We start from the raw sequence: 27,574 nt of genomic DNA, 5'->3' as shown, positions 1-27,574 counted from the left end.
TCTTGATATTCATAGAATCAGCACCTTAGTTGAAACTGAGGCGTGGAATGTTCCACTCTAACATCCTGTACATAACTATCTCCCTAAAGCAGAAACATGAAACTATAAATAGATCCTCATGAATTGTTAAATTCTTAAAGCTTGTCTTCTGTTTGGTGACAGAATGTATTTAATGAGTCAAAGGGAATTTCAATATTCAAAGGTGAATATTAAATGAGTAACATTCTAAAGAACACAAAAATACTTTTAGGAGAGTATTTTTGCTTCTGAATAGCTTTTCAGTTAGTTATACTGTTCCTTCTTGAATTAAGAGCTATCACTCAATCTTCTGTTCATGTGAAAAAGAGTAATTTGAGCTAGAGAGCAAACGTCACCTGCAAAACAGTAAATGTGTATGTTGGATGCTGGTGTACTCTATTTTGCCTAAAGAAAGGTACTTTTTCATTCTTAAGCCTATCTCTCATAATGTGATAGCTAAAACATTTATAAAATGCACAATATAATGGTGCCATAACTTACATATATCCATTATTAGGCATTTCTACTCAAATGATAAGAATGAATGGAGTGTTTATGCAAAAATGAAACTACAGTATTTGATAGTCAGATCTGGAGTATTTATTCCATCAAAACAGAGATGTCAAATCTCTGAGAACACACCAAAAATTGAGATGGAGGCCCTATTGGTGTATTAGTTTGAACTCTTCTGGGAAGCAAGTAACAAATCAACTATAGTTTCAGCCAAAAAAAAAAAGAGGAGTGGGGGAGCAGAAGACAATGATAGAATGTATCACACAGAACTCAGCAGGCAGGGAATGCAGTTGGACTGGAGGAAATTTCTAAACTCTGTTTCTTGTCTCCACTGCCTCTGGTTTTCTGCATTGTTCTCTCTGGCTGAAGGATGACATGACAGAATATAGGACAGCCAAAGGGGATCCTAAGTCTTTACCCATCAAGTGACTAGAAGAGATTTCTTTTGTTTATTTATTTTTTTAAGATTTTTATTTATTTGAGGGGGGTAGGGGGCAGAGGGAACAGACTCAATCCTGGCACTCTGGGATCATGATCTGACCCGAAGGCAGATGTTTAACCAACTGAGCCACAAAGGCATCCAAGAGATTTCAAGAGAGTTCAAATTCCCAAAGAAGCAATGGTAACCCTGGCTGGGGTCATGTAGCCATTCCTGGAGTAATTAATTATGGCCAGGAGATCACACTGCTTGAAGATGTCACTCACTGTAGATGAGCGTGAGATGGAGAGCTATAAGAATGTAACTGTAACAGGTCACTCCAAAATGCTGGGATAGAATAATGCTGATTAGCTAAGAGACAGTCCACATCTGGACTCATAAATCCTATAGGTCTCCGAGAGTATGTAATTTCAGGCTTGTATTATGTTTGCTTCTTCCATCTGTGGAATTGGCATCAAGCAAGGCCATATTTATTTTACTATTGCTAGTTGGGGATATTCATAGAAGGATGCAGGCAGTAAAAATTTAAATATGAACCCATGTGGTTATAAACTCACAGAGGAGATAAACCTATTTTCTATCTCTAAAAGTGGGTAGATTTCTTCATGTGGCTAGAGTCCCTGAGGCACTCAGTATTGCGTGGTAATCTTGGCTGCAAATTCCTGCCTCTGTAGGTATCAAGGTCTTCTGTCAACACAACCAGCCAAACCTTTCAGGCCTGCCATGGGGTCAGGTTGCCAATGGAACCCTGATGTCAGTAGAAGGTATGGAGATCTCATATAAACGCAACTCATCAAACATAGTTTGCTTTCAGTGCTAAGAACTTTCAAGTTGCGTTATAATATTTCTAAAGTTTCAGGGTTTTCTTTATTTTTTCATAAAGCTAAACTACTTCAGGGAATATTCTAGGTGAGAAAATCATCTATGTGTCTCCTGAATCATAGTTAGAACTGTTCTGCAGCGAGATACTTTCCTCGGGTTTTGCCAACACCAAGGAGTCTCTCAGGCAATGTATCCTCAAACGGAAGCACATTCTGGCATCTTTACTACATGCCATTCACCCTAGAAACATCTAATGGCATGGAAAAAGAAGAAAACCTGTCAAAATGAGGAGTTATGAAATTTAAGCATGTAAGGGGATCCTTCATGGGCAGGTTAAAAACAGAAATGATGAATAAACTTAAAAAAAATAGTTTCTCACTATACTCTAAGGCAAGCAGAAGTAGCCTATTATTTTATTTAAAATAAACAAAAAAGAAAACATGAAGGCATTTACACAAAGTTTACAAGATTTCAATCACTAAATCCTATGGTCCTTATTATTTCCAAACAACATTCACAGAGAAACACACAGCTCTAACTGTAGATTTTTTTTTTTAATGGAAAACATTAAAAACCCTTTTAAAACGTCAGAGAAAGGGGTGCCTGGGTGATTCCGTTGGTTAAGCATCTGACTCCTGGATCTTAGGGTCGTGAGTTCAAGCCCCGTGTTGGACTCCACACTGGCTGTGGAGCCTGCTGTAAGTGAGTAAGTGAGTAAGTGAGTGAGTGAGTAAGTAGAAAGATAGACACCCAGGCAAAGAATAGCAATGCAAACCACAAAAAAAGGGAGAAGGAATAATGAAGAACAAAAGGCCACAGCAGGAGAAAGCAATCATAAAATAGATAATACCAGAGCTGATTTTCTGAAAAGTTTAACACAAGTGACAAACCTCTATGACAGAATTTCCTAAATGAACAAAATCCAAGTAGAATTATCAGGAATAAAATAGGTGAAATTAGTATACACTTTAAAAAATAATTTTTTCAAAGATTTTATTTATTTATTTGAGAGAGGGAGAGAGAGAGCATGAGAAGGGAGAGGGTCAGAGGAAGAAGCAGACTCCCTGTTAAGCAGGGAGCCGATGCGGGACTCCATCCCAGGACTCCAGGATCATGACCTGAGCTGAAGGCAGTCCCTTAATCAACTGAAAAACACTGGCATCCCTAGTATACATTTTAAAAGATCAGACGAAATTAAAAAAATCTTTATGACAATAAATTTGTCAACATTTTTTTTTTAAATTTGTCAACCTTTGACGAAATGGCTGGATTCTTTAAGAAAATATAAATCTGGGGGCACCTGGGTGGCTCAGTGGGTTAAAGCCTCTGCCTTCGGCTCAGGTCATGATCCCAGGATTCTGGGATTGAGCCCCACGCCGGGCTCTCTGCTCAACAGGAAGCCTGCTTCCTCCTCTCTCTCTCTGCCTGCCTCTCTGCCTACTTGTGATCTCTGTCTGTCAAATAAATAAATAAAATCTTAAAAAAAAAAAAAGAAAGAAAATATACATCTGATGCAACTGAAAAAGAAAATACAGAAAAATTTTAATAGTTCAAGATCTTTCAGAAATTTCAATCTGTAACTGAAGAAATACCTATGGAAAAAGAAAAACAAAACAAAACAAAACAAAAACTTGAGGCCCAAGTAACATCACTTGAAAATACTTTCATGTACTTAAGGAAAAACTAAACAATCTCATAAAAACTCCTTCTGAAAACAGAGGAGTATCAAGTATCACAATTCATGTTAAGAGACCAGGATAACATTCACCTAAAACCCTTCAATAAGGATATTAAAAGAAAAGTATAGACCAATTCCTCTAGTAAATGTAGATGCAAAAAGTACATATGAAAACCAAATCCAGTTTTCTAAAGAAAGGGTAATATTATATGACCAAATAACACTTACTCTAGGAATGCAAAGTTGGTTTAGCATTCAAAATGCAGCTGAGTACTTGACTATGGTAATAGAATAAAAAAGAAAACCATGCATTTCAAAAATATAACAAAAGCACTTGATAAAACCCAGATCCCATTCATGGTAAAAACTCAGCTATCTAAGCATTAAAAATACTTTCTTAATATCATGAAGGGTATCTACAGAACACCTATTTCAAAATCATATGTCAAAAGGTGAAAGATTATGATTATCAGGGCAAAAATCCTCAATAAATACTAGCAACAAAAATTCAACAGCACATCAAAAAGATTATACAACATGGCCAAGTGGGATTTATTCCTGGAACGAAAGGATGATTTAACATATGAAAAATCAATCAGTGTTAATATACCACATTGACAGAATGAAGAGAGAAAAGACATGATCTTCTCAATTGCTGCAGAAAACACATTTGACAAAATTAAGTACCCCTTCTAACAAAAAATTCTTTTAAAAATCTAGGAACATAAGGAAACTACTTCAATATAGTCAAGGCCATCTATGAAAAGCCCATAACTAAAATCACATTCAATGGTGAAGAAAAACTTTCTCCTCTAAGATCAGGAACAAAACAGAGATGCTAACTTTTATCATTTCTATTCAATATAGTACTAGAAGTCCTAGCCAAAAGCAATTAGACAAGAAATAGAAACAAAAGGCACCCCAATTAGAAATGAAGTTAAATTATCTGTTTCCAGGTGACATGATATTATATACAGACAACCCTAAAGATTTGGGGGAAAAAAAAAAAAACTGAAACAAAACCCTGGTAGAATAAACAAATTCAGCAGAGTTGCAGGATACAATAATACCAAGACACAAAAATCAGTTGTTTCTACACAATAACAATGAATAATCCAAAAATAAGTTGAAGAAGACAATCCCATCTACAAGAGCATCAAAAAGAATAAAATACTTGGGAATATATTTAACCAAGGAAGTAAAAGTCTTTTACACTGAATACTACAAAACACCGCTGGAAGAAATTTTAAAGAAGACACAAATTGATGGAAAGACATTCTGCGCTTATGGATTGGAAGGCTCTGTATTAGGATGTCAGGATATTATGATCACCATTCTAAGTGATCTACAGTTTTTTTTTTTAAGTATTTATTTATTTATTTATTTATTTGATACAGAGAGAGAAAGAGCACAAGTAGGGGGGTGGGTGGCAGGCAGAGGGAGAGGCAGAAGCAGGCTCCCCAGTGAGCAGAGAGCCCCATGCAGGGCTCAATCCCGGGACTCCAGGATCATGATCTGAGCTGAAGGCAGATGCTTAACCTACTGAGCCACTCTGGCACCCTATGATCTAAAGATCCTTCTCAAAATCCAAAAAGTATTTTCTGCAGAAATAGAAAATGCAATTCTAAAAATCATAAGGGATCTCAAGGGGTACCAAGTAGCCAAGTACTTTGTGTTGAATTATATACCCGCCAAATTCCTATGCTGAAGCTCTAGCCTCCCCCAAGCCCTCTCCACATAGCTCAGAATGTAACTATATTTGGAGATAGGACCTTTAAAGAGCTGAGTTAAAATGAGGCCTTTGGATGGGTCTTAATCCAGTCAGACTCTGAGAGGAAATTCAGATCAACAGGGACACCAGGGATGTACCCACAGAGAGGAAAGGCCATGTGAGAACAGAACAGAATGGGATCATCTGAAAGCCAAGAAGATAGGCCATTTAAGAAACCAAACCTGCAGACACTGTGACCTTAAACTTCTAGCCTTCAGAACGGTGATAAAATAATGTGAGAAATAATAAAAATAATAAATAAATTAAATAACTGTGAGAAAATATTCTGCCGCTACACACCCTGCCTGTGCTACTTTGTAACAGTCTGGTTTTTTGCTACTTTGTAACGACAATTACAAAGTAGCTAACTAATTACTAGCTAACTAATATAGCAGTCCTGAAAAAAACAAACTTAGAGGCCTCACAGTTTAGGATTTCAAAACTTATTACAAAGCTCTAGTAATCAAGAGTATGGTACTGGCATAAAGACAGACATACAGACCAATGGAGTAGAATGGAGACCTCAGAAATAAACTCTCAGTTACAGGGTCAAATGATTGTCAACAAGTGTGCCAGGACCATTCAACAGTGAAAGGACTGTCTCTTCCACAAATCAGGTAGGAAAGAATAAATATCCACACACAAAAAATGAAAGTTGGATCCTTACCGTAAACCACACAAAAATGGCTCTTTCATCTGGGCTGCCAACATGTCATGCAGACTAAGGAAGACACAGAAACCTCGGCGCCATCAACGCCAGGGCCACTGCTGCTTCGGCAAACACCAGAAGGACCCAGGAGGCCTAGGTCATGCTGGCCGTGTGCATCGCCACAGGATCAACTTTGGCAAACACAACCCATGTTGCTTTGGAAAAGTCAGTATGAGGTATTGCTGCATGAAGAGTAACTCGAGCTTCTGCCCAACTGTCAACCTTGATAAACTGTGGACCTGGGTCAGCAAGGATCCATGGGTAAATATGGCCAGAAACAAAACTAGAGTTGCTCTTATCACTCGTGTGGTGCAATCAGGCTACTACGGAGTTTTGGAGCAGGGAGAGCTTCCAAAACAGCCTAATATCATGAGAGCTGGGGAGAAGATTAAGCACTGAGGGTTCTGTGTCCTGGTGGCTTGAAGCCACGTGGAGGGAGGTTCATTCAATGCTAACGAGTGAAAAAAAAAATGCAAAAATGAATTTAAAGTGGATCAGAGACTTAATTGTAAGATCTTAACTCTTAGAAGAAAACAGGGGAAAAGCTTCATTACATTAGGTTCGCAGAAATTTCCTGGATATAATACCAAAGCATAAGGAACACAACTAAAAATAGATAAATAGGACATCAAATTAAAAACTTCTGTGCCTCAAAAGACACAAGTGACATAATGAAAAGACAACCTACAGTATGGAAGAAAATATTTGCAAATCATACATCTTCTAAGGGGTTACTATCTAGAATATTAAAGTACCTTCAACTCCACCACAAAAAAACCTAATAAATCGATGAAATAATAGAGAAAGGATCCCTATATTTCTCCAAAGATACACAAAATGGCCAGTGACAATCTGAAAAGATGCTCACTATCACTTATCATTAGCAAAGTACAAATCAAGACCCAAATGAGCTACCCCTCACACCTATAGGAAGACTGCTATGGAATAAAAAAAATCAAGTGTTGGTGAGGATCTGGAGAAATTGAAACCCTTGGGCAAATGGTGAGAATGCAAACTGGTGCAGCCCCCAGGGAAATATTTCGGCAGTTTCTCGAAAAATTAAGAACAGAATTGCTATATGATATGGCAATTCCACTTCTGGATATAAATCCAAAAGAATTGAAAACAGGGTCTCAAAGAGGTTACTTGTAGTACACCAATTTTCACAGCAGCATTATTCAGAAGAGTGAAAAGATGGAAGCGATCCAAATAAAGAAAATAGGGAACATATGCATAAAGGAATATTATTCAGTTTTAACAAGGAAGGAATTCTGATGCATGCCCCACCATGGATGAATCCTGAGGGCATTAGCTAAGTGAAATAAACCGGTCACAAAGAGACAAGTATGTATGATTCCACTTATAAGAAGTACCTAGAGTAATCAAATCTATAGAAAACAAAGTAGGACAGTAGTTGTCAAGGGCTGGGTGGAAGGGAAAATGCAGAGTTGTTTAATGGGCATTAAGTTTCAGTTCTGCAAGACCAAAAATTTTGGAGATTAATTACATTGAATGTATTTCCCCTTTAGCAAATAAGCCTTGCAATAATTCCTGTTAAATAAGAATATTAAGGACATAGATCAGGATGGACACTGAATTTCCACGTATTTACCGAATTCTTTTAAAAATGTTGACCATGCTTAGCGAAATAAGTCAAGCGGAGAAAGACAACTATCATATGATCTCCCTGATATGAGGAAGTGGTTATTCAACATAGGTGGTTAAGGGGGTAGGAGAAGAATAAATGAAACAAGATGGGATTGGGAGGGAGACAAACCATAAGTGACCCTTAATCTCACAAAACAAACTGAGGTTTGCTGGGGGGAGGGGGGTTGGGAGAAGGGGGGTGGGGTTATGGACACTGGGGAGGGTATGTGCTTTGGTGAGTGCTGTGAAGTGTGTAAACCTGGTGATTCACAGACCTGTACCCCTGGGAATAAAAATATATTATATGTTTATAAAAAATAAAAAATTTAAAATTTAAAAAAAAAATGTTGACCATGACGTAATTTGGGAACTGACATGAAATCTAACACTTTTGTTTGGAACTCATAATAGGGATTTTTTTGAAGGTAAAATTTGTAACAGGTTAAGAAGACTGGGTGGGAACAGAGCTCGCTCTTGTCTATCCTAGGACTCTATCCCTATGGCTACCTGGTTATTTGTTCAGCAAACCATCTCTCCTTCCTTCCGAGTCACACAGCTGGACTTGGTTTCCTGGCCCACTCTGCACTTAGTTGTGGCCACAACTTTTCTCTGGTCAATGTGACATGCCATAGGCCATCTCCAGGCCCGATCCCTACAACCCTCCCATGTGCTACCACTCACCCTCTGAGGAAAGGCCTAGAGAGCACAGAGCTGGGGTGAAAACCCCTGAGGGAAGCTGCCAGACTAGTGACATATATAGGAGAGCACTGCTTCACAAGAAATTCTTACTGCAGTAAGCCCTTAAAATGATGCATTCTTTAAAATACAAAGTTTCAAAGAAAATACTTAACTAAGCAGTAAAAATTGTTGATCATGGTTGCCCACTAAACATTTTTACTCAGCATTATGTAGGGATGGACACCAATCACAAAACAAACACTCTGCTTAGTAGTGGAGGTTCATTACTTCCATGTAGAATATTTTCCTAGAGCCATTCATCACCTAGCTGGGGACCCATGACTTCTCCTGGCTTTGTGAGCAATCACTATTTGCTCATGTGAACACTACCTATACAAACCAATGTTCATTGATGTTATATTCAAAGACACTGAACACAATGATCACAACATTCCAGAAGGCATTAGCTAGAGTCTTTACATTGTGAATTCATCTAAAGAACCCTTTAGAAAGATTTTGAACTTTTAAAAAAAGTGCATGGAATATTCTGGTAAAAATTTTCATCAGGACCTTCTCAAACTAGATGATGGCAGCCAGTATGGATTAAACATATACACTCATACATACTTTTCTTCCACCATATTGTAGACATAACACAATTAGAAGGACAACATGTGTTTCAGGCAATATAAAGCAAAAGTTGGCTGGAAAGAATCTAACAAGATTTCAGCCAGGAATTAATTCTAAGCATCCAACTCTATAAGTGTAGGTAGTGGTCCATCTCTTACTATAATAGGGCTCCTGTAAGTTCACACTCGGTGTCCACCTCTGAGGCACTGGCATCCCCAGTGAAAAGAAGCTGAAAGAAAGCTATGACCAAAGGCTGCTGAGGGTTTCACATATACCAGACAGGATGAGCCAGCCTAGAGTGACTAGAGTACACAAAATAAACAGTTACAAATTCTCCCAGAGGAGTAGGCTTCATTGATATAAATAAATGTATTGGATTTATCATCACTTGTATTTTGCTGGAAAAAAAAGTGAGTAGACCCACATGCCAGTATTAATATAAATGTTGGAGAAGTATGGCAAAATTGGCGAGAGTGATGAATGACCCAAGTTTGGGAAACACTATCCTAAGTGCTATAAATAATCAAATAATTTTTCAGATAAAAGCACTGGAGTGACTATTAAAATAATTAAATGATTCTGGGAATCTGAAAAGAAAGAGAATTAACAATTGTTTTAATATTTGGATTGCTGTTGAAGGACTTACTTTTCTTGATGATTTAGTTTAATTCCTGGCTGAAATGTTTTCAGTTAATTTTTTCTTACTTTCGCATTTTTTATGGTCTCAATCAACTTCAGCTTGGGCATTCTGAACTCAATACCTGAAACACGTAGGTTTGCATGTTTTAACTTTCTAATTTTTCAATAATAAGCAAAATGTAAGCCTCAGCATCTATATATAAATTGCCATCTGTTCATAAATTACATTTATATAAATATATTGAATATGGGTGCAGAGTTACATTAAATTGCATGTGCAAAAAATTCCAAATTTCTAAATTAATTAATTGCTACCTATTTTGACCTGAAATATTAATATACATTTGTACACTTATATAAATCTCATCACAGAAATACTTAAGCACAAACCTGATTTTTAACTGTTACCCTAAAAACATAGGCTAGCATTTAACACTAGTAAATAACATCACTTTATTATGTTATATTATACAGTGCATGACCATAGGATTAAAAAACCTTTCATGGAATAAAATAATAAATCACATGCATTTTCTTGAGCAGGACATGACCAATTATAACTCATTATGAAATTAAAACTCAAAAGAAATAACAGGGATGAGAAAATTTTGTTAAACTATAGATCATAAAAACCTGCAGAGCCCAAGTCATTGCCTCCAGGGAAGCAAGGCCATGTGCTGCCAAGTGTGGTGACCACATCAGAGATGGGTCCTGCTCCTAGACACTAGAGCATAACTGGCCAGCACGTTCAAGTCAGAAATTCTTTGAGGCCCAGATGCCAAAAATTTTAAATGGGGAAAATGAATTAGCCAATCTCTGAGAAAACCAAAACACCTCTTCACAGTTTATGGTTCTATGAAAAATAGAGAAACCTCATCCAGCAATGAGCCATAAATCATAAATGACAAAGGTGGGGGGATACAATGTGTTCTTCATATCCTATACACAAACATAACATTCAGATTCCATCAAATACTGTGTGGAAAGCATAAAGTCAATGCTCCCCACTCTCTATGCTTTGAATATCAACACACTCCAAATATTTTTAATGGAATCTTCATTTTATTCCAAGTATTGGTTTTTTTTCCTGTCTTCCACCCCTCTCCTAGGCCCAGGTTTCCTGTCTTCTATTACCTACAAAAAGTTATGTTTAACAGATGCTTACGGAATGGCCAATGTGTCCAGGAAGGGAAATTCCTCACTTCCTGTGAAGAGGTAGGAAAAAGCAGAGGAACAAAGTTCTTTGTCTATATGGAGTCGACCTATGGGTCAGAAAAAGAGGTCAAATATTGTAAGAATGCTCTGCAAAATATAAGGGCAAAATTAAAACAGTGATAAGGAAATAAGCATTATTCACTCCATCTCTTACTAGTTTATCTTTGTTATTTCTGAACATTATCCTACACATATACATCAACTTCCCTGGAGACCCTGGGCCAGGCAGAGGTTCAGCATGCAAGTATCAAGTCTATCCATTTGGTTTCCTTGTTTCCCCTAACAAAAACAAAAGTGTCTTTAATATCTGACAAAAGGCTAAACAGAACTACCAGTTTTATTATTACAAAGCAAAATAATATCTAATGCAGTAATCCAATGACAAGTGAACATTCACACTCTAATAAGTGATCTTGTGAGGTCTCTTGAGAATTACTCTAAGTGAAACAGTACATCTCAGGTATCAAGCTAAACTTGACTCTCAGCATTTCTTGAATGTATACTTTGAATCTGATTTGATTCAAACCTTTAGTTAGCTGTCACAGATCTGAGCTGTGTGCCTCACTTCTCCAGTGTTGTCTTGCCTGAGGGCATGGATGCATAATAGAGTCAGGGCAGACCCATTCTGATCTTCAAAGCAGTTGTAGGAATGAACTTTCAGGGAAGAAGGTGGTGTGGGAGGACCCTAAGCTCTCCCTATCCCATGGACCCAACCAGGTAACAGCCAGGTCAGTGTAAATAACCCAGAAGATAACCCAAAGACGGATAGGACAGACTCTCCACAGCCAAATGTAGAGAAGAGGACCCACTGAAAAGGGTAGGAAGGGCAGAGACAAGGTTGGGAGTTAAACCTGCAGGATTCTCCCCAGGAGGAAGGGGCATCACAGGTGGAGAGAGAAGAGAGAAGCAGACTTTCAACCCAGGAAGTATGCATGGGAAAGATGAATTCCCATAATGTTTGGCTTTGAAAACCAAGTGGCCAAATCTCGAGTTCTTACATTCAGCAGGGCTTAACACCCAGAACTTAAAAAATCAGCAGGCTCTAATCCAAGACAGCAGAGGATGGAATTCCTACCACTGTGAAAGAGACAGTACAGCAAACAGCCCCATGGAGATGCAGCATAGAAGCAGCAGTATGAAACATTCCTGGGGCATACAGGAGATAGATTTGTTTACTAACCTCAGAGCATGTGCTGGAGGACCTGGGATCTTTGGGAGACTTCTCCAGAAAAAAGGAGCTGGCAGGTGCCATGTCCGCCCTCCCCCCCACACCTCATTCTAGACACATGGACATCTGTGAGAACCAGCATAGTGTCAACATTCACTTCCTAACTTGCTGACACCATGCCCCACCCCGATGTTCTCCTGCAGACACACCCCCTCCAGCCAGGTACAGAAAAGTTCCCCTACCACAGCAGACCCACACAAGACCTGCTAACACCACAAGCCCACCCGACCTCCCCTCTACCTGCCATGCTTCTACAGATCCACTCCCTCCGCCTGACCTTCCCACAGGGGACCAAGGCAGACCTTACTGGTACTATGTGCCCCAATACCATGTTTTCTGCCAATGAACCCCCTCCACTTACTCCTGTCTAGAGCCCATACAAAGCAGTGCCACAAGCCTGACAGCATGCCAGCAGCCCTGACGGGCCAGCACCACTCCGAAGTGACCCCTGCCCAAGGGAGAGGGGAAGATAACTACACACACTGGTCTGACTGCAATGGGCTGGTGGCAGACATCAGGTCTGATGGCAGGCCCTGTTTTACATTGAACACTTCTAGAACAAGATAGGGAAAGCACCCAGCAGTTCAGCATGACTATAACTCTGGCAAATAACTGGCCTGACTCAACTTAAGCCCAAGGTGGCCCCACACTGGCCCACTAACACAGGGACCAAATCCTGCCCATAACAGGCAAAGGGAACCACTGCAGATAATTGAAGCACCAGGTTCTGAATAACAGGGGACACTGTACTAGAGGACCCTACAGAACTCTTTTTCATAAAGCCAATGCTTTCAAGAGCAGGGGACATAGCTTACTTTCCTAACATAGAGAACAGAGTTAGACAAAATGAGGAAACAAAGGAGTATGTCCCAAATGAAAGAACAGGACAAAATGACAGCAAGAGAGCTAAACAAAATGGAGGTAAGTAATATACCTGCCAGAGAATTTAAGGCAATGTTCCTAAAGATACTCACTAGACTTAAGACTATATGACCTCAGTGAGATCATAAAGAGAGAAAACAAAAAAGAACCAGAGATGAAGAACTTGCTGAAATGAATAATACCCTAAATGAACACACAGTAGACTAGAGGAAGCCAAAGAGCAGACCAGTGTCCTGGAGGACAGAGTAATGGAAAGCAATCAAAGCTGAATAGAAGAGAGAGGGGAAAAAATAATATAAAATGAAAACAGACTGAAGGAACTCAGTGACACCAACAAGTGTAAGTGTAATAACATTTGTATTATAGGGATTTCAGAAGGAGGAAAGAGAGAAAAGGGGGTGGAAATTTTAGTTGAAGTACTAATACCTGAAAACTTTGAAATTTGGGGAAGGAAACAGAAATCCAGATCCAGGAAGTACAGAGAGGCCCCAACCAAATTAACCTGAGGAGATCTACGCTAAGACATAGTAATTAAATGGTGAAAAGTAGTAATAAGGAGAAAAATTTTAAAAGCAGCAAGAGAAAAAAAAGCAGTTATGTACAAGGGAAACCCCATAAGGTTATCAGTTGATTTTTTAGCAGAAATTTTGTAGGCCAGAAGAAAGTGGCATGATATACTCAAAGTGCTGAAAGTAAAAAACTTACAGCTAAGAATACTATATCCAGTAAGGCTATCATTCAGAATAGAAGGAGATAAAAGAATTTCCCAGGCAAACAAAAGTTAAAGAAATTCATCATCACTGAACCAGCTCTACAAATAATGTAAAGTGGACTCTTTGAGTGAAAGGGAAAGACCGTAAGTAGGAGTAAGAAAAGTAGGAAGCACATAGAAAAACAAGTATAGCTACCAAAATCAGTCAAGGAATTCACAAAACAAAAAGAATTCACAAAATAAAAGGATGTGAAGTATAATACCAATACCTAAAATGTGGGAGAGGAGAGAAGTAAAAATAGAGGTTAGAACCTAAGTGACCTTCAACTTAATATAGACTACTATGTGTAATTATACACAAATCTAATGGTAACCACAAATCAATAACCAGTAACAGAGCTGCAAAAAACAAACGAAAGAGAGAGAGAGAGAGAATAGAATCCAAGTCTATCAATAAAGACAGCAAACCATGAGAAAAGAGGGCAAGAACAGCAAAAGCAACCATCAAACAAATAGCAAAATGGCAGTAAGTACATACCTATCAATAATTACTTTGAATGTAATGGACTAAATATTCTGATCAAAAGACACAGGATGATGGAATGGATAAAAAACAAGACCCATACATATGCTGCCCACAAGGGACTCATTTCAGACCTAAAGACACCTGCAGATTGAAAGTGAAGGGAAGGAGAAACATTTATCATGCAAATGGATGTAAAAAGAAAGGGTAGCAATTCTTGGATAAAACACACTTTAAAACAAAGTAACAAGAGACAAAGAAGGGCACTATATAATAATAAAGGGGACAACCCAACAAGAGGCTATAACAATCATAGATGTTATGCACCTAACATGGGAGCACCCTAATACATAAAGCACTATTACAAACATAAACAGGTAGTAATACAGTAATAGTAGAGGATTTTAACACCACACTCACATCAATGGACAGATCATTCAAACAGAAAATCAGTAAGGAAACAATGGCTTTGAATGGTACAATGGACCACATGGATCTAACAGATATATTCAGAACATTCTACCCTAAATTAGCAGAATACACATTTTTTTCCAGTGCACATGGTCCATTCTCCAGAATGGATCACATACTAGGCCACAAAATAAATCTCAACAAATTGAAAAAGATCAAAAGTCATAACATGTGTTTTTTTTTTTTTTTAATACAACACTAAGACACCAAAAATTAACCCCAAGAAAAAATCTGGAAAGAATATAAAGAGGTTAAAGAACATATTACTAAACAATGAATGGGTCAACTGAGAAATCAAAGACAAAATCAAAAATACATGGAGACTGGGGGGCGCCTGGGTGGCTCGGTGGGTTAAAGCCTCTGCCTTCGGCTCAGGTCATGATCCCAGGGTCCTGGGATCCAGCCCCGCATCGGGCTCTCTTCTCAGCGGGGAGCCTGCTTCTCCCCATCTCTCTGCCTGCTTCTCTGCCTACTTGTGATCTCTGTCTGTCAAATTAATAAATAAAAAAATCTTTGGGACGCCTGGGTGGCTCAGTTGGTTGGACGACTGCCTTCGGCTCAGGTCATGATCCCGGAGTCCCGGGATCGAGTCCCGCATCGGGCTCCCAGCTCCATGGGGAGTCTGCTTCGCTCTCTGACCTTCTCGGCTCTCTGACCTTCTCCTCGCTCATGCTCTCTCTCACTGTCTCTCTCTCAAATAAATAAATAAAATCTTTAAAAAAAAAAAAAAAAAAAAAAATACATGGAGACAAATTAGGAAGAAAACAATGGTCCAAAATCTTCGGATGCAGCTAAAGTTGTTCTAAGAGGGAAGTTTATAGCAACAGAGGGAAGTTTACAGGCCAACATCATGAAGTAAGAAAAAATTCAGCTTGACCTTACACCTAAAGAAGCTAGAAAAAGATGAACAAACAAAACCCCAAAACTGTAGAATTAAAGAATAAAGATTAGAGCAGAAATAAACTAAAAAGAAACTAAAACATAAAAACAATAGAACCGGTCAATGAAACCACAGGTTGGTTCTTTGAAAAGGTCAACAAAATTGATAAATCTTTAGCCAGAATAAGAAAAAAGAAAAGAAAGGATTTAAATGAATAAAACTGGAAATGAAAGAAGAAAAATAATACTACCCCAGAAATACGAAGGATTATAAAAGAATGTAATGAAAAATTATATGCCAACAAATGGGACAAACTAGAAGAAATGGATAAACCATAAAACCTACCAAAACTGAACCAGGAAGAAATACAAAATTTGAACAGACCAGTTACCAACAATGACACTGAATCGGTAATCAAAAAACTCCCAAGAAACAAAAGACCAGGGTCAGACAGTTTCACAGGTATATTCTATGAAACGTTTAAAGAAGAGTTAATAGCTATTCTTTTCAAACCTTTCCGAACAATGAAAGAGGAAGGAAAGCTTCCAAATTCATTCTATGAGGCCAGCATTGCCCTGATACCAAATCAGATAAAGGCATTGCACAAAAGGAGAACTCTGAGCCAATCTCTCTGATGAACATGGATGCAAGAATCCTCACAAAATGTTAGCAAACTAAACCCAAGAATACATTAAAAAAAAAAAAAAAATCAGTCACCATGATCAAGCAGGATTTATTCCTCAGAGGCAAGCATGGTTTCATATTCAGAAGTTGATCAACATGATAAGTCACATCAACAAGAAAAAGGATAAAAATCATATGATTATTATAACAGTATAATACCCATTTGTGATTAAAAAAAAAAAAACAAAAAACCTCAAAACAAAGGTTTACAGGGAACATATCTCAACATAACAAAGTCCTTGTGTGAAAAATCCATAGCTAACATCATATTCAATGAGGAAAAACTGATAACTTCTCCTTTAAGGTCAGGAACAAGAAGACAAGGATGTCCACTCTCACTACTGTTATTCAACACAGTACTGAAAATACCAGTCACAGCAATCAGACAACGGAAAGAAATAATGGGCATCCAAATTGGTGAGGAAGAAGTAAAGCTTTCACTATTTGCAGATAACATGATACTAGATAAAGAAAATTCTAAAGACTCCACAAGATAACTAGAACTGATAAATGAATTCAGCAAGGTCACAGGACACAAAATCAATACACAGAAACCCATTGCATTTCTATACAATAAAAATGAAGTAGCAGAAAGAGAGATTAAGAAAACAATCCCAGGGGCAGCTGGGTGGCTCAGTGGGTAAAGCATTTGCCTTCTGTTCAGGTCATGATCCGGTACTCCTGGGATGCAGCCCATGTCTGGCTCCCTGCTCAGCAGGGAGCTTGCTTCTCCCTCTCCCTCTGCCACTCCCCCTGCTTGTGTGTGCTCTCTCTCTAATAAATAAATAATATCTTAAAAGAGACCATTTATAATTGTACCAAGGTAATAATAGTAATAAAATAATAGTAATAAAATTCCTAAGCATATACTTAACCAAGGAGGCAAAAGATCTATAGACTGAAAACTGTAAAACACTGACAAAAGAAACTGAAGATGACACAAACAAAAGGAAAGACATTCCACGTTCATGGATTGGAAGTACAAATACTGTTAAAATGTCTATACTACCCAAAGCAATCCATAGATTTAATGCAATCCCTATCAAAATATGAACAGCATTTTTTTCATTTTTTTCACAGAACTAGAACAAAGACTCCTAAGATTTGTTTGGAACCACAAAAGATCCCAAGAGCAAAAGAAATCTTTCTTTTTTTTTTTTTTTTTAAAGATTTTATTTATTTGACAGAGATCACAAGTAGGCAGACAAAAGCAATCTTGGAAAGGAAGATCATAACTGGAGGAATCACAATCCCAAATTTCAAAATACACTACAAAGCTGTAGTAATCAAAACAGTAGGTCACAGGCACAAAAACAGACCCAAGATCAATGAAACAGAACAGTGAGTCTAGAAAAAATGCACAATTATATGGTTGATTAATCTTCAACAAAGGAGACAAGAATATGCAATGGGAAAATGACCGTCTCTTCGACAAATGGTGTTCAGAAAATTGGACGGCTACATGCAAAAGGAATAAAACTGGACCACTGTCTTACACCATACACAAAAATAAATGCAAAATGGATTAAGGACCTCAATGTTAGTCCTGAAACCACAAAATTCCTAGAAGGAGCGGAGATAGTAATTTCTCCAACATCAGCCATAACAATATTTTTCTAGATATTTCTCCTGAGGCAAGGGACACAAAAGCAAAAATAAACTACTGGAACTACATCAAAATAAGAAGTTTCTACACAGCAAAAGAATCAATAAAACTAAGACAACCTACTGAATGGAAGAAAGTATTTGCAAATGATAAATCCAATAAAGGGTCATATCCAAAACATATAAAGAACTGAAACAACTCAACCCCCAAACACAAAGAATACAATTTAAAAAATGGGCAGAAGAGAAATACAATTATCATATGACCTCTCTGATATGAGAAATTTAAGAGGCAGGGCAGGATGGTTGGGGGGGTAGGGAAAGCAAAAATGAAACAAGACAGGATTGGGAGGGAGACAAACCTTAAGAAACTCCTAATCTCACAAAACAGACTGAGGGTTGCTGGGGGGAGGGGGGTTGGGAGAAGGGGTTGGGTTATGGACATTGGGGAGGGTGTGTGCTATGGTGAGTGCTGTGAAGTGTGTAAGCCTGATGATTCACGGACCTGTACCCCTGGGGCAAATAACACATTATATGTTAATAAAAATAATTTTAAAATGGGCAGAAAACATGAAGACATTTCTTCAAAGAATTTATGCAGATGGCCAACAGACACATGAAACAATGCTCAACATCACTCATCAGGGAAATGCAAATCAAAGCCATAATGAGGTCACCTCACACCTGTGAGAATGGCGAAAATCAAAAACACAACAAATAACTAGTATTGGCAAGGATATGGAGAACAAGAACACTTGTGCACTGCTGGTAGGAATGCAAACTGGTACAGCCACTATGGAAAACAGTACAGAGACCCTCAAAAAATTAAAAATAGAATTACCATGTGAACCAGTAATTCCACTACAGGGTATTTATCCAAAGAATATGAAAAAATATGAAAACACTAATTAAAAGATATATATATACACCCCTCTGTTTTTTGTAGCATTATTTAAAAGCCAAATTATGGAAGCAGTCCAAGTTTCCATCAACAGATCAATGGATAAAGAAGAGGTGGTATGTACAAGCGCGTGCACGCACGCACACACACACACACACACACAGAGGAATATTACTCAGCCTTAAAAAACAACGGAATCTCGCCATTTGCAATGACATGGATGGATCTGGAGAGTATAATGCTAAGCAAAGTCAGTCAGTCAGAAAAAGACAAACACCACGTGAGTTCACTCATATGCGGAATTTAAGAAACAACACAAGCAAACAAATTAAAAATGAGAGAGAAACCAAGAAACAGACTCTTAACTACAGAGAACAAACTGATGGTCACCAAACGGGAGGTGGGGGATGGGTGAAACAGGTGAAGGGGATTAAGAGCACATTTATTATGACATGTGTTGAGGAATATATACTAATGTAAAGTACTGTAACAGTGCACATTAACTATACTGACATTAAAATTGTTTTTAAAATGCAACATATTAAATAACTTTAAAAAAAAAAAGGCAAAACAAAATTTCAGAGATGGGCTCCAGTGAGACTAGGGACCAGGGATGTTTGATGACTGCAGTGAATCAACACCAATGACAACATTTGGATCAGGGCAGTTTTTGCCCTCTGAAAGCAACTGAAAGATGAGTACTTCAGCATGAACCTGAGGAGCTCTATTTAAGAGCAGGGTAAGAGCCAACATAATGGCCAGTACTGAAGAACTCAGAATAAGTGAGTATGATTCTTACTTTTATGGTTGCTCCTCCCTTACATTCAAGAATAACAGATGTGCAGAATGTATAACAAAATTAAACCAAAATATAAATCACTGAAAAGCCACAAAAGTGACAAAACAATATTAATAGGACTGAAGTGATACAGCAAAGTAAGGCAATTTAGAAAGAGCTTTTTAGGCATTTTGATTTCCAAAAAAAAAAAAACATTCCATGAGATCTTTAAAAAAACCTTGTAGCATTTAAAAGTGTATTTATAAAATACATCCACCCAAAAAAGCTTTGATTTATAGGTTATAATCGCTGGAGTTAATTATGTGAAAGTCTGAGAACTGTTTTACATATAGTTCTTATTAAGACATCCCCATGTGTAAATATAGTTAGAACTACATGCCTCCCTTATAAAACACAAAAATGTAAGACTGACACAAGGACAAACACCTATTTATTGTATTAAATACAAGCCTGAAATGTTAAGTAGATAGAACAGGTTCCAAAAAACTACATTTCAGATTCTCCAAGTCCTGCTGGTGCTTTACAACTAAAACAGTGCTCGGAGGGCTTTTTCTTTTCTTTTTTAATTCATAAAAAAAAGCAACAATCGGGGGATATAAAATATGTAAAATCCCAAATGTAGAAGTTTATTCAAAACTGTTTCGAATCCCTAAGGTGGCTGTAAACCGTTTGCACACGTTCGTAGCTTAAAGGAATGTGAAACTCACAGTTTGTTGGGTTTCTGCCTCAGAACCACTCCCCCCACCCCAGCTCCCCCACTGCTACACAGCAGTTTCGTGTTTCCACAGCCCGGTCCTAACGTTGCCAGTGCTCTCTGTACCCAGCAAGGGGCCGTCCTGCCCGTTGCTTTTGACTGGTCCATTCTGGACAGCCAAGTTGAGTCCGTAAGACTTCTGCTGGCTTTCAAGTTCAACTACAATTGGCTTCCTTAAGGCATCTTTCTTACTACTGTTTGAAATGGGCTTTTCGAAATTTCTGCTGCTCTGGGGGAGTGTGCTACAGCCGTCGCTGCTCTCCTGCTGCGGGGGGTTGTACTGTCTCTCCCTGTGGGCTAAGTACGCCCTTCTGCTCCTCGAGTGTCCTTCGTTACTGCCCGACCGGCTCTTAGGGAAGCCGTTCTGCACACTGCCCTCCACGCTTGTTGGGACGTCATAGGCGTATTCTCGGAGGACTGTGAGTCGGCTCGCTCGGTGTCCTTTACTCCTGTTTTTATGATGGCGGCCCGGGTGCACGTTTGTGCGAAACTGAACCTCCAAAGGCGCCACGTGCATCTTGATATCATTGTCCATCGAATGTTCTGTCAAACTGTTGTCGAGCTGAGGCGCGGAGTTCAAGGGCAGAGCGTTGGCGTGGCACTGAGCCGCGGCCGCCTGCAGGTTCGTCAGTTTGCAGCCCTGGGAGGAATTCTTGAAGCTCGACGTGCTCTTGTTGGTGCACGAGGACTCGGCGCTGCTGTTGGTGCACTTCGGGGCCTCTCCGTTGGTGCCACCGGAGCTGGGGGGCTGCACGTTGACCTGCACGGAGTACGAGCTCCGGCCGGGGCAGCAGGTCATGACCCACGCGAGTCTAACATCCTCCCTGTTCACGCAGTGGTGAACCACAATGAAGGCACTGAGGCTTAAACACGAGGCCCCAAAAAAGAAGCTAAACACCAAGTCCAGAGGGTAATACAGGGAAACGGCCAAGGCCCCGAACATCCACAAGGCGACATAGAAGAGCAAGGTGAGACTGGCCCCCAGCAGTTGAGAATGAAACGTGTGCTCATTTTCCAGTGCTGACGTGGAGATGAGAGACAGAGACAGCGAGTCCTGGCGACGCCCTGCGCCATTCTCGTCAGCCGCCAGCCGCTGCTGCTCCTCTGTGGGCTCTTTCAGCTCGTACTTGCGCTCAGGGTGCCTCTTCAACTGAATGAATATGCTGAGAAAGTACATACAGTTTACGAAGGTGATGAAGCTGGCAGGCCCATAGAAGGCTCCCAAGGAGGGCTCCCAGGCCATCCAGCAGCTAGAAGAGAAGACGAGAAACGGGTCAGAGGCGACACACCAACGAGCTGTTCCAGAAACTGCAATCAAGTCAGGGCCTGGGAAAATCATTAAAAAGGGAAGCAATCGGGTCCAGGTACACAGAGAACACAAAACACTCACTAGGGTGCATTTGGCCGACTGCCGTAATTCTTGATGTTTGCCGCAGCCGTTATGCCACAAACTATGATGGGTATGCCACCTCCGATCAGGTAAAACCTGGAAGGAGGAATAATGCAAATATCAGCTCATCACTCCCAAGTTATCAGGGTGTACACATCCCAGTATCCCTGTCCTGCAAAAGCCCTTCCTTCGTGACTCATTATTATTCCTATCCCCATTAACAAGCTGGAGGTTAACTTTTGGAGGCTGTTAGGTTAACAATAAGTTTCTGAAATTTTTAAAAAATTTTTGTTTGGATAGCTCTTTTTTTTTTTTTAAAGAACAGGCTACCAAGTTTCCAACTGAAGGAAAGCTGGTCAGCTTCTGCCACCCTGTGGACAGGACAGGCTACTGCAGGTAAGGTTTTCATTCTTTTCTTGCCGACGGAACTGCCTTCCAACCAGAAAGTCAGCCCATTACCAAGTAGACTTGAATGTCTTGCTGTGCCATAGTTCAGACTAAACACATGACATTAATTGTTTCTTAATGTCTGGCTAAGCCTGCGTGTTCTGGGACACCCTAACGCTGTGTATGCTTGTCCCTCGTCACTCAGGTAAAGCAGGTGCCAGGTCCCAGCAGCTACACACGTGCGCAGGCCCTTCCTGACCCTCCCCCGTGGACACACTGGGGACAGCAGAAAAAAATGACGGTGCCATAATAACAGAGGGAGAAGAAGTGGTGGCAGGTCCTACCAGAGAAACATCCTTTCTCAGCCAGAGCTTCTTTGAGCTCTCTGAAAAGAGTTAGTAGGGACTCTGTGCCCTGGCCAGTTCCTCCCAGGCTGGGTCATAATCCTAACTCTGAATCTGCCACTTCTAGAGACACAGCCCGAGTCCTGAGTTGGCTGGCTGAAGATAGCATTGGGGATTTAACACCTGTGCTTGGTGTTTTTTGTGTTTTTTGGTTTTTTGTTTTCTTTTTTTCCCCCCTCGGAACCTAACAGGAAGGAGGGTGGGATCCCCAAACCTCTTCTTCAAACACCATCTCTCGGTTCTTTTAAGGCCAGGGACAGAGGTGTCGAATAGAGTCCTATAATCTGACTCTGTGGCCGAGCGTGCCTGCTGCCGCCCGTCGTCCACGCACCACTCGCCCCCTGAATTTTGTATGTTCTCAGGTGTTCTCTTTCAGTTCTTCCCTTGATTGGCTATGGCCCATCTACTAAATGTCATTATGGCCCCAGGACCATGCTAAGTTATCCCTGTGGCATCTGGTTCATCATCATTGCTTCAGTGACTACATGTGAGAACATATCCTATGCTGTTTCCAAAACGCCTAACACGTCTTCCCCGTGGAGCACCCTGTTTCCAAAAATGTAATCTACTCACAGAAAGAACTAGTGAGCCTACCTCCTCTGCATGTACCCTCCCTGCCCCCCATTCTACATTTTCCATATTCTCAGACGGTAAAAGTGCCATGTGCTAAGGTGCCCTTGGTGAACGAGAGTAATCTGAAACAATCTTTGAATTTCTCTCCCTCCCACAATTTTAAATCTAACTGGTCATCCATCCCAGAGAGGCTGCTTCAAGTGTCCTGAACATGCACCCCCTCCATTCTCTATGAGGGGAACTGTTGTAGTTTCAGTCCTCACGCGGACCACCCAAACAACCTCAGCAGAATTCCTTATCCTCAGGCTCTCCAGTTTATATGGCGTCCTAATGCAAGGCTGTCCTTCTAGAAAGATACCTCGTCCAGCCATTCCCTGAGATAAAAGTCTTCCACGGAGCCCCACATTTTCACACGGTTCCCACAGGCCTGACACGGAGCTTTCACCCTGGTTCCACCCAAAGTTTATTTCTCCAAGTTCCTTCAGGTCTCCACGTAATCCTGTGTCTGCAGCATCGCTTCTCCCCTTTGCCCTAATCACTCAGGAAGGTCATCCCTAATGGTTAATACTTCCCAATACCCACCATCGCCCCAAATTAAGGGCGCCTTTGTTTGCACTTTCATGAGAACCTATCCCTGCTACAGTTCCCACACCGCCCTGAGGGGCTTCTTCACGGTCTCCTCAAGCAGACTGTAAACTCCTCAGAGGCAGGGCGGCTTGGGTGCCTGGCCCAGTGCCAGCCACACAGCCAGCGGTGGATCCACAAGGTCGGCACTGGTCAATTTTTACTCATCCAGCCCGGTAATCCATTATTTATTACAGTTGGGAAGAAGAGTGTAACTCCAAAACTGTGTTGTCTTTTGTAGAGAATAATTAAATTGAAACATACTTATGGAGATTAAAATCTCCAACATGACCTCTAAGGAAATAAAAACAGCGAATATTTTCTCAGAGCCTGTTAGACGGCCAGTCCCACCTTAAGGCACTTATTTATTCCCACGTTGCAGATGAGGGAGAGAGGCTGGGAAAGGGTGGAGAACTTCACGAAGGGCTCCCAGCTGCAAGGCTACGCAGCCAGTACTCAAACCCAGGAAGCCCAGCTTCCAAAGTCCCTTCTGGACTTTCCAAAATTTACTCAGCATTGTTTTGTTTTATTTAAAGTAACTTCACCTCAACGGTTCAGTGGACATTTAATATAATAAACAAAGATCTTAGATACCTGAGCATTGGTCTTGGTGGAGGTGGCAGTTCATCGGGATCCTGGCATCTTTTCGCCTTTTTAGTGACTTGTTTATAGATATTTCGAGCTGTCACTCCCACCCATAGTACTGTAGCAAGGGTGGAATAATGAAGAATTATTCCAACCTAGAAAGAAGATTGAAGAATATATAAACTAAAGGAAAAAAAAAAAATCCCCAGTAATAGCTGCCTCCAAGGTTTACCAAAAATACCTGGTATGTAACTTTCGAAAACAGAACTCAAAAACCGTATGAAGGTATATCCTAAAGACGGATTCCTCTGCCCCCTAATGAAACAAAGTATCCAAACAGACATAGAACAGAGGATGAGGTGCTCTCACAGAACAAACCAACATTTGAATCTAGGAGGCCCGCAGACCACATAAAATGTACACCCAAGATAATCCTTCATACCTCATGGAATGGACTCTTAGACAACATTAAATCAAAAGTGTGTTTCTCTCAGATGCCATGTTCTAAATCAGAGTTCGGTTTCTGAGGCCCGTGGTAAGGAGGAAGGCAGAGGGCAAGAGTAGCCAGAAGTCACAGCACACCAAGCCTCGTGTGACAGACTTGAGTTGTTCTAATTCAGAACTTTCATATATGGCAACGGTAGGTCAGCAATATAATATACTGTTGGTAAGACAATGAGGTCTAGAATCAAAACTTCTATCTGGTGCTAAAACCAAGACCCTCCCCCTTTATCTGTTGTGATACCTCAGCAAAGGTGTGTAACATCTCAAGCACTATTTCCTCATTCATCCACAGAGAGGGAGACGAAAGTACTGTGGGGCTAAGATCATCTACATAAAGCATTTAGCACATTGACTGGCAGATGAGAAGCAATCAAGAAAAATGATATCTATATTTTTATTATTACTTATTCAAAGTGTGCTTTTAAGTAAATAATGTAACCTCTCTAAATTAATTTTCCTCATTAGAAGAGTGGGAATATCATCAATAACCATCTCAATCCAGCATTTCTGTAGGGACTGTATGGGCACAGTATTTGAGACGTTAACAGGTTAACCTAATAAATACTGGAAATCTGCAATAAATGTAGTGCTCACACTAACTTTCTTTCCCAAGGGGGTGATGGAGGACATGTTTACAGGTGACCTGTGTGTGAAGTAACTCTATTTGGAGATAAAATTCTAGACAAAGCTATATATGGACCTAAGAAAGGTTTAAATCCATTTTAGGAAAAGTATATCTGTCATTGGAGCATCAAGGACACTATTCAGCTTTCTTATCTGACTAATTACTTACTATCTGCTCGATCATTTCTTTTTTTATAATTACCACAGGTAAAATCCTTCTAATGAAAATCTTTAAGACAAATTTTTTTCATTCTAAGAGGATGGCTCTCAGGTCTCAAGAAAATCAGACTGATTGACATTATCAAACCTAGAGCAGTGATAAAAGCATTTAGATTGCAGCCCAGAGTTCATTTTCAGGCAAATGAAATCCCAAGTCTTATTTTGCAGGGCAAAAATGAGGACAGTCATTGTCCAGTGTGACTCTTGCTCTGACCCGGGAAGTGGGCATCCAGCTTGGCCAAACTAGAAAACTCATAGTTATTTTCTTCTTTAGGAAAAAAGTGGCTCCTTGGTTTCTATTAGTTTTACTGTCTGTATGGTTAAAAGCAGTATTTACAGAGAAAAGTAGAACAAAAAGCATAAAATAAACCTGAGGCTATATGGAATCATACCCATTACTAGAAGTAAAAATATTATAAATGAATCTGGTACACAGACACAGAAACGTTCAAGACAAATGCCTGACATTGACTCAAAACGGTAGGCTCCTCAGAACCGGAGGTCAGAAGAACGAGACCGAGCGGCGAAGTTAGTTTAAAAAATAGGAGTGAGGGCGCCTGGGTGGCTCAGTTGGTTGAGCGACTGCTTTCGGCTCAGGTCATGATCCCGGACTTCCGGGATCGAGTCCCGCATCGGGCTCCCAGCTCCTTGGGGAGTCTGCTTCTCCCTCTGACCTTCTCCTCTTTCATGCTCTCTCTCACTCATTCTCTCTCAAATAAATAAATAAAAATCTTTAAAAAAAAAAAAAAAAAAAAGGAGTGAAAGGGTACCTGGGTGGCTCAGTGGGTTAAGCCTCTGCTTTCGGAACAGGTCATGATCTCAGGGTCCTGGGATCGAGCCCTGCATCGGGCTCTCTGCTCAGCAGCGAGCCTGCTTCCCCCTCTCTCTCTGCCTGCCTCTCTGCCTACCTGTGATCTTTCTCTCTGTCAAATAAATAAAGAAAATCTTAAAAAAAAAAAAAAAATAGGAGTGAAAACATTTTCAACACAGGCGGTGCAAGATAGAGCATTTTTTGATTTTGGATCTAAGAGGGAAAACTTAACCTTTAGATTCTGAAGTGTTTTCTAAGGCATTTCAAAATTTCCAGAGTGTTCACACTTGAAAGATAATAAAAAGCCTTCAGTCAAACAAAATCATTACCAACAGTAGAATTTTAGGGGTCTGATGTCACCTAGTAATCATTATGTAAACAAATCGTCAGATATTCAACAAGAACCAGAATAAAGGGAAAGCAGAGAACTGGCAGAGATGGTATTTCTTTTGGAATGGGATATTTCCTACTGTTTTCTCCATCAGACACTTGAAATGCAACCTCACTGTCAAACTTCTTTCACATAAATCAGAAATACACAATTGGAAAGTGTGTAGTTGGGGAATAAGGAATCCAATTCATAGGGAATTTAAATGATTAATTAAACGCAACAGATGATTACTTTAAAAAAGTCATCTGACCTCAGGACATCAATTTCCAAAACTGCAAAATAAAATAATTGTCCTAGAGAGTTGCACTTCATGTTACTGAACCATAAGCTCTCACAAATTAGTGACCGGACATTATAACGATCCTATTTTTAACCACCAATAACCCTAAGATAGTACAGCATGCATAGTGAGTGTGCAAAAAAAATGATCTTTATATTCATACAATCACATATGAATATATGCAAAATAGTAACAGCTTCCACTATTGAATGCCCACTCTGTGCCCCAAAACGCATGAAGACAATTTGTAAGTGCTTCCGTTTTATCCTCCTGATGTCACTATTCAGTGAAGGGCATTAACCTTGAGCAAGGCATGCAATCATCCCCTGGAGATCACCTGGTCAGTGGCAGGGCTGCAGCTCAAACCCATGTGTGCTGGTTTCCAAAAGCCATGCCCCTATTAGGCAGTGCTGGTCCTCACTAAACAGTGAAGCACAATGACCCCAGGGGAGGGACGGAGGACACCTGAGTCAGCGACATTGGCATCTGAATCTCGCCTCTGCCACCCAACAGCCCTAGTGATTTAAGACAAGTTGTTTTAATTCTGTAAGACTCAATGTCTGTATTGGTAAAACAGAGGAGTA

General features: G+C 40.0%; 1 protein-coding gene across 2 annotated transcripts in view; it reads right to left on the bottom strand.

Moving 5' to 3' along the window:
* Window positions 1-19,857: 19,857 nt before the first annotated feature.
* The window catches only part of ADGRA3 (adhesion G protein-coupled receptor A3), a 124,504-nt gene continuing 116,787 nt past the window's right edge, over window positions 19,858-27,574 (bottom strand). For both annotated transcript variants that reach the window (XM_059164658.1, XM_059164665.1), the window contains 3 exons: window positions 24,171-24,316; window positions 21,589-21,684; window positions 19,858-21,448 (listed from right to left, as the gene is read on the bottom strand). In XM_059164658.1, the coding sequence (XP_059020641.1) occupies window positions 20,206-21,448; window positions 21,589-21,684; window positions 24,171-24,316 (1,485 nt within the window). In that variant the 3' untranslated portion in view covers window positions 19,858-20,205. The remainder of the gene's footprint in view (window positions 21,449-21,588; window positions 21,685-24,170; window positions 24,317-27,574) is intronic.

Source organism: Mustela lutreola, chromosome 1 (assembly GCF_030435805.1).
Source record: "Mustela lutreola isolate mMusLut2 chromosome 1, mMusLut2.pri, whole genome shotgun sequence".
In the NCBI taxonomy this organism is placed as follows: domain Eukaryota; kingdom Metazoa; phylum Chordata; class Mammalia; order Carnivora; family Mustelidae; genus Mustela; species Mustela lutreola.
Note: the sequence above shows the minus strand (reverse complement) of the source record. Positions and strands in the feature narration are given on the sequence as shown.